General features: G+C 44.7%; 1 protein-coding gene across 7 annotated transcripts; it reads right to left on the reverse strand.

Moving 5' to 3' along the window:
• Nucleotides 1-2,100: 2,100 nt before the first annotated feature.
• Nucleotides 2,101-7,494, reverse strand: pcgf1 (polycomb group ring finger 1). Of its 7 annotated transcripts, none has more exons than XM_056439222.1 (9): nucleotides 7,391-7,493; nucleotides 6,045-6,150; nucleotides 5,790-5,942; nucleotides 5,241-5,312; nucleotides 4,510-4,615; nucleotides 4,360-4,402; nucleotides 3,060-3,143; nucleotides 2,471-2,551; nucleotides 2,101-2,286 (listed from the first exon to the last, which is right to left on the reverse strand). In XM_056439222.1, exons 1-9 carry the CDS (start codon nucleotides 7,475-7,477, stop codon nucleotides 2,236-2,238), a joined length of 783 nt encoding a protein of 260 aa, XP_056295197.1. In that variant the 5' UTR covers nucleotides 7,478-7,493; the 3' UTR covers nucleotides 2,101-2,235. The 7 variants fall into 7 exon arrangements, 2 of the variants coding, with proteins under 2 accessions (XP_056295197.1, XP_056295196.1); XM_056439221.1 differs by having other exon boundaries at nucleotides 3,060-3,146; XR_008834634.1 differs by having other exon boundaries at nucleotides 2,267-2,286; nucleotides 2,471-2,780; nucleotides 2,994-3,143; nucleotides 7,391-7,494.
• Between the last annotated feature and the right edge of the window lie 231 nt (nucleotides 7,495-7,725).

Raw genomic sequence — 7,725 nt, forward strand, 5'->3', positions numbered from 1 at the left:
ATTATAATAAATGACTCTTAAGCTTCACAGCTATTCCTGTCATTAAATGACGTTTTTTCTTTTTTTTAAATGCCATTAAATCTCAGATGAAGCAGGCAAACAAGCTCTCCAAAATAATCAATAATAATAAATAATAATAATCCGAATCAGAAGAACGAAAGCCCAAAAGGTGCCAATAGAGACTGAGCGGTCCAACAGGATCCCGAAAAACTCAATTTTGGGCTAAAGGTCACAGCTTTAGGGGATTGTTTAGTTTTTTTTAACATATATGAGCACCCTGAAGGGACTTGGTCAGGCTTTATTTGGGTGAACCCGTGTGTGTGAGAGTGTGTGTGTGTGTGTGTGTGTGTGTGTGTGTGCTGGTTTACAGGGAGTTCATTATACCCGTCCTTTAAAAACATGGCCGCGGGCCTGATTGAAGAAACAGCTCAAAGGTTTCATTTCAGTGAAGGCGATTGGTCAAATGTGACAATATCTCCAAACTTGATGTTTAAAAAAGTCTTTAGAAATATCAGTTGTGAGAAGAACAGACGTCTCTTGGATCCCCTTAAAAAAACAATACTGTTTCACCTCCACAATGATGTCCAGAGCAATTTCTCCAAAGGATCCTGGAGCCACATGAGCAACTTACTGCGTTGCTGCAATGTTGTTGCTGTCGACTTGAGAGAGAGTCCAGGACACACGGCCTGTGTGCAGCATCAGACCCGGGTCAGGTTATCAGAGTCCTTCCCTCTGGACAAGATCTCTCTCACACACACACACACACACACACACACACACATCAAAGCCTGAAGTCTGAGGAGCACCACGTGCGCCACCTCGTGGCAGTCTGGGAGCAGTGTCCAAACAAGAGCTGTTTGCAAAGAGAGAAATGAGAGTTATGGAAGAGATCTCTCTAAAGTCAACAGAAATAACCCGGATGAGTCATCGCAGAGCAGAGAAAAATAAACTGCTTTTAAAACTGTTGTGTGGAGATTAGAAAAAGCCATAATGAGAGATGATGTTGTGTTGTTGGAAATGGAGTGGAGGCGATGAAGTCAGTTTTAACCATTTTCTTCAAAGTCCCCCAAGTTGTTGTACAAGCAATGAGAAAGTGTTGAAGTTCTCATTTGAGTCCACAAAACGGATGTGATGACGCTTTCATTTAAAAATATATAACTATTTAAAACTGTCCATATAGACTGAAATCCATATAACTCAATACAATTATCGATTTAAAGTGTTTTACACAGCTCGAAAATGTGTGTTCAGACACCGAAATGACATAAATCTTCTTTTTTAAAATATTATATATATTCATTTTATATATTTGTATTTTAGAATAAAATATATATATAGATAAATAAGATTAGGTAAAGATTTTTTTTTATTTTGACTTATTAAAAATATTAAATAAGTTGAAATAGTCACATGTACGTAATCAAAATGTGAGAATGTTATATTTTTTACAGAATGCACCTGCGACTAAAATCATAAAACGCAAGAGAAACTAATCCGTCACATATTTTATGAAAACGAGCTTCCGGCGGCGGAGGAACACGAGACAAGAACCTCGTTCCGGTGAAGCCAATTAAGAATATAGAGCCAACGCGGCTGGAAAGGCCGAGGCGGAACCGGAAGTAGCCGCAGTGATGCTCGTATCACTCCGCGCCGTCCCCAGCTCAATGGCGCAACGGCGGAGTGATACTGAGGAGACGCGGCTCTGCGGGCAACGAACACCTGCTGCCGCCTGCAGGGAGAACGAGATTTATTCTACTGATAGAAAAACACAATGACCTCGAACATGAAGCTGCACGAGACCGGATATTCAAGACCACCCCGGGCTATGGCGCGAGCCCCCGGGCACGAGAGGCCGGCGCTGCCGCCATGAGAAGGAGATCCGGTTCCTCCGGTGATCAATAGAATAACGTCTGCTGAAAAATTGTGAAACAATCAAACATAAAGAACGCCACAACAGAAATAAACTACAGTCCCTTAACACCGCAAACACACTGCTTGAATTTATTATAAAATATAGGGCGACCCAACAATAGAGTCACGATACTTCAAAAGGTACTCCAGCACACACACAGATGAAAACACACTTCTGTACCAGAGTAATACACTCTTATTTAACAGTTTCCAAATTTATTTTCGAAAATACAAAACAAGGAAAATAAGTATATGTACACAAAACACTATTAAAATAGAATATGTATTGTTCAAAATATGTACAGCTGGTGTGGAGACTCGTCTTCATCGGCTCCGCTTGTCCTTGACGGTGTAGTGAAGAACCAACGGCTGGGCCTAGGGGGAGAACACCGTTATTAAAATACTAAAACGTGGGATGGAAACACTCAACAACGGCAAAATAGAACAAGCTAAACAGTTACATTCACTTTTATTAAGTGTCGAATTCAACTCGACGAATGGACATGAACTTTAAATGTTTCAGCGTTGAACTTTCATCAAAGTGAAGAACGAGCCGCACCTTGCCGAACCAGTGCGAGAGCCATAGCCGCTTCATGGTCATGTGATCGGGCAGAGACTCGTTATTGAACAGCATCTGGACCTGGAGGGAGACCACAAACAGATGTCATGAGGAGGAGGAGGAGGAGGAGGAGCAACTGCCATTATTGTAATTTTTGTACACGCGAGAAAAGCCGTAAAACATTCGACGTGGAACCGCGGAAGGCTTTTTTTCGCGGCGTGACGATCCAAACCGACGGCGTCGTCACGGTGATGGAAAAACACCCGCGTGGTACTTGAACGCCCCTCGGAGCCGAGCGGCCGGAGGAACACTATTGGAACACATAGGAACACTATTGGCTGAAGGAAGCCAGACGGGGGGGGGGGGGGGGGAAAGGCTTTGGGAGCCACTGAGGGTCACATTTAAAATATGTTTTAAATGTATTACATGGATTTATGTTAACTTATACAAGTAATTCGGCCGTCTCGACTACCGACCGCCGATTTAGCAACGGCCGATGTTCACGTGCGAAATGTGTAATCACCGGCGAGTTTTTTTTGATATTGACAAAAGGTGAGCGCCATGGCGTCTCCTCTCCTCGGGGACCGACCTGGTGCTTCTCCACGTTCAGCCGGTGGCACAGGACTCTCCTCAGGTGTCTCACCTCCGCTCGGACCGAACAGCGGACGAACTTCTGCTGCGGAGACAAAGACGCAAAGTCGACGAACGACACGACGATGACACAAAGGAGGCCGACGAAGTCGCCCGATCCCGTTACACGAGGAGACGTCTTCACATCCTCGAGAGGACGTGGGTCGATGCCGCCAGCAGCACGCCCCCAAAACTCTAAATGTTCACATCCTGTGGGACTTTGTTTTAGTTTGAAATATTATCCTCCTACTTTGAAATACAATTAAAACAAGATACTGGTCTGTTTGAAGACTACTAGACATCACAGCTTTAGTCTGCATCAAAAATCTTTTATATCCGATAGGTAGAAACTCAAGATCTCGAGTCGTGATCCTCGTGTCGCGTGTTGGACCAACAGCGACCTCTGCTGGCCGCACGCTGGCACTGCAGCTTGTGGAGCGATGTTGGCGAGGATAAACGAGCTCCGTGAAAAGTGACACGTCTGTGTTTTAGTTAAATTGTCCACCCCCCATGATCTTTGATCAAGTCTTGATTCAGTACAATCTGAGCATTACACAATAAGACCTCCCTTGTTACACATACATGTCCCTGGACAAATGGGCCTGTCAGGAGCATCCAGCCGCACAGGTGAGATCCGACGAGGTCGGCACTTTTTTCACTTTAGTGGGTTAGAAATTGCTTAACAAGCCTTGCTTCCAATAGGCATCAGGAAACTGTAAGAATAAACATATTATAGATAATAACCCACCGGCCTCCAAAGCAAAACTATTTAAACCCGTGTTTATTGTTCTTTTATGACACTGTGGTTTGATTTTTCCATAGTTATTAATAAAAAATAAAAAAACAAGCGTGTGTGGGATCGATACAAATCTTTTTAAAACCTCCGAGTCGGCAATAATCACCGCAGACATCGTGGTCATCGGGACTCAAAAAAAAAAGTCCAGTTACAGAGAAGCTGGCTGTTTGAAGGGGAAAACAAAAGAAGGATTCTATGTCCCACTTATCCCCGACTCCGAGGCGGCCGGTGTAACCGGCCCCGGGTGCTGCACACGTCCCGGTGCCATGTCGGGCTCAGCGGTTCAGGGCAGAGCATTACTTGCTCGGGCCCCGGAGACGCGTTTCTGCACGGTTGCGCAAACCTAAGAGGTTTTCTGAACCAGCTCGACAATTTCACCAAGTACCACGATTGTGCTGAAATACAGCGCCGAATACATCTGTGAATCTGTGTCTACGCACATAGATATTTAGTTAGGACTCACCTGAAGAGCGAGTTTCGTTTTGTCTTTCCCAGCCAGCGATGAACTGCGAGGACGAAAACAACCGTTTTAAAAACACGTACATTAGACGCGTTGAAAGTCCGACGTATTTCATCTCTCGTCATGAGAAACGGCCGGAGACGAGGAGCTCACCTGAGCCGTTCTAAACACAGCGACACCTGCTCGTCGTATCTGTAGAAATGGGCTTTGGAATGGTCGAAGCTCGTGTACGGGAGGCCGGTGGCATCGGGTATCGCATCTGGCGAAGGAGGAAAACAATTCATCATTTAATAGGTGAAGGCTATCTGGACATCCAAAAAATTAAACAGCTGAATTTGCTGAAAATATGATGATACTGGAAGCTTTTTAATGTTGCAGATTTTCTCCATAGTATCTGATGAATTAAAAATAACATAAAAGTATTTAAATCGACAAAAATTTGAAATATGAAATGTCTTTCCCATCTATTCCTGAAGAAGCTGCATTTTTTACTATTTGAATGGTTGAAATAACTGAATATATGAAGGACTAGAAGAGGGACAACATTTATTTTTTATGAAAGCCGTATGACGTGCTGCATTTTGAAAACATGTTAAATTGAATTTGAGGTGGCAAGCTACATGCACAAGACTCCATAAACACAGCTGTGACCGCATGACATAAGCATCACTGCACAAAAATAGCTCCTCCTCCTCCTTCCTCCTCCACACACTCATAACAAGAAGCAAATCATGTAATTTATGGGTCGGGGTTTGTTGCATAACACAGAATTTCAGTGGCTTTCGTGAGGACACAAATTAAAACAAAGACTGAACTGATCTCCTCGATCCACGAACACACAAACTCAAATCACGGACCGAGACGCGGCGAAGCGGACGACTTACCGTCCCCGGTAGGCTGGATGACTCGCTCCAACCCACGCGTCTGATAAAACTCCTTTATTCTCTTGTCTTCACCTGTTCAAACACAAACACAAACATGAGACAAACGCCACAGAAACCAGATTTCAAAATAAAAGGTTTGCCGCCGTCAATAATTAGCCTGGAGCTGTAAAATAACATTTATTTCTAGGAAACCGTGTTTGCGTTAGTTTATATTTTAGAGATTTAAATATCAGAATATCAAAATGTTCTTACACATTTTGACCAATGGATTTCCAGGACTTTTAACCAAATTTCTACGACCAAACTGAAATCTCGGTATAAACATGAACAATTTAGAAAATGTTGTGCGTTTGAGCGTCTTTCTTTAAAAAACACTAATTATTTCAAACTCGGCGTAAATGAACATGTGAATATAACAACATTTCCATGACTTTTCCAAAACTTTTATGATTTGAGTTTTTTCCATGACTTTTCCAGGCCTGGAAATGACCATTTTAAAATTCCAGGACTTTTCCAGGTTTTCCATGACCGTACGAACCCTGTACATACTTTCTTGGAGTCCAGGCACCAGCTTGTAGACGATGTCCTGCATCACTCGGTCCAGCTTGAGGTTGAGTAGAGGCTGCGTTTCGTGGATTTTGATGTTGCACATCGGACAGTACTTGCTCGTCTGCAGGTATTTCACGATGCAACTTTTACAGACTGTGAAGCAGAAAGACGGCGGAGACATTTTAAATCATCACGCACGCCGTCGTCCACGGGGCAAGTTAATGGACGGGCGGAGCGTTTCCGCTAAATACTCACAGGTGTGCAAACACTCCGTAATTGTCGTGGCGTCGATGAAGTAGCCCGCGCACAGGTAGCAGACGATGTGTTCGTTCAGGTCCTTGATCTTCAACTTCACCTCCTCCTGTCAGGATGGCAGAACGGGTGTGTTTTAAAAACATTTTAAAAGGTTAATTTACTCCCCAAAACAAGAGCACGAACCAACCGTGAAACCCCAAGTTAAAATATATACAATGGAACCATAAACAGTGTTTTTAGCATTATTTGTCCCTTTTTTTGTGATCAAAAGAAATTTATTTTGTAGCTTCTTTTAATGCAAACTGGACGAGCAGCTTCCTTCTATTTCATGAGAGAAAGGCGAGACTTAAAGATGCGTTATGGCGGCGGGTCGTTGCGTTACAAATCTGTAGAGCGGCAGCCCGGTACCAGACATCACGGTCTGAAAGATGTTTTATTTTGAAAAATGACCGGATACATCCGTCTGAGCGTCTTGACACATGTCACGTGATAATTTACATTAAAAAAATTTAAACCCTCAATCTAGTGACTGACGCTCCCACGAACTCTGCGTCATGGAGAGTTGTATTTTTATGCCGGTAACCTCATTTTATTACGTCACTTTTATCGCCCACACCGTGAAAATATTGTCTAACACGAAACCGGCTCCTGGCGCAAAAAAAAAAGAAAAGGCTGAGGACCGCAGGTGTAGAGGCCTCAGCTACCGCATGACGTCATGACGTCAATCACCGGCCCCCGACTTCCACGCAGAACGAATGTAGTTCTGTCCAGCCCGAGGGGACAAAACGACGGACCCTGACCGTTGACCCCCCGCGTCTGACGAATGACGTAAATACGTCGAAGAAACGAGAAACGTAATCAACGTCATACGTCAACGGTCGGAAGGTCAAGCAACCGAACCCAACGGCTGCTCGGAAACAATCCGCTGTTACTTTTCCTTTTTTTCCTCCTCAAATTGTTAAAGAACTCGCGGAGAGCGGCGACCATTACCGCCCCCGCTTTAACACAAGTAAAACTCCCAAGTTAAAACTTACGAACACAGCTGCCCGCGCGGCACGTTAAACGGGCGAAACAAACGGTTTTCTTCGGTGGCGTCAACGGCTCGCCGCTCCACCGCCGAGGCAGAACAACACGCGCGGTGGACTCGCGGGTGTCGACGCACGCTCACGCGCAGCTTCCCCCCCGCGCGAGCGCTTCGGCGTCGCTCTCCTCTTCTCTCCATCAGCGCCGCGGAGACGACAACGATCTCCCGCTGAATGCGCGCGTTTAGCTGGGCTCTGCCGCGGCTCGACTCCCCGTACGTTCCCTCCCCAGAGCGGACGCGCTCGAATAACATGGCGGCTCACCTCGTTCCTCAGCGGGTCCAGTTTGTAGACGGACTGTAGCTGATTTCGTAGCCGCATCGCTATGGCCATCGGACCTTGCTCCGCCATCTTTGGGAATTCTGCGTAGTTCCGGGTAAACCGGAAGTGTCTTTTTGTACACTCTGGAGGAGGCGGGTAACTGCAAAATGTGTGCGAGGAAACAAATAAAAATAGAGGAGAATAAAAAGACACTTAACCAAACAAAAAAATAAAAACAATTTATTAAATATATACTGTCACGCTCACTGCATGCAGGCACATTTGCTTCACTTTCTTCTTCTAAAAACAAACACAAAATGCTGCTCCACTTTCTTTTT

Source organism: Pseudoliparis swirei, chromosome 19 (genome assembly GCF_029220125.1).
Source record: "Pseudoliparis swirei isolate HS2019 ecotype Mariana Trench chromosome 19, NWPU_hadal_v1, whole genome shotgun sequence".
Taxonomy (NCBI): Eukaryota; Metazoa; Chordata; class Actinopteri; order Perciformes; family Liparidae; genus Pseudoliparis; species Pseudoliparis swirei.

Coding starts and splice junctions, on each gene's coding strand:
- pcgf1 (XM_056439221.1), bottom strand. CDS start 7,477: ATGGCGGAGCAAGGTCCGATGGCCATAGCGATGCGGCTACGAAATCAG. Junction 6,151..7,390: donor TGGACCCGCTGAGGAACGAG/GTGAGCCGCCAT, acceptor CCATCCTGACAG/GAGGAGGTGAAGTTGAAGAT. Junction 2,287..2,470: donor TCTCGCACTGGTTCGGCAAG/GTGCGGCTCGTT, acceptor TTCTCCCCCTAG/GCCCAGCCGTTGGTTCTTCA.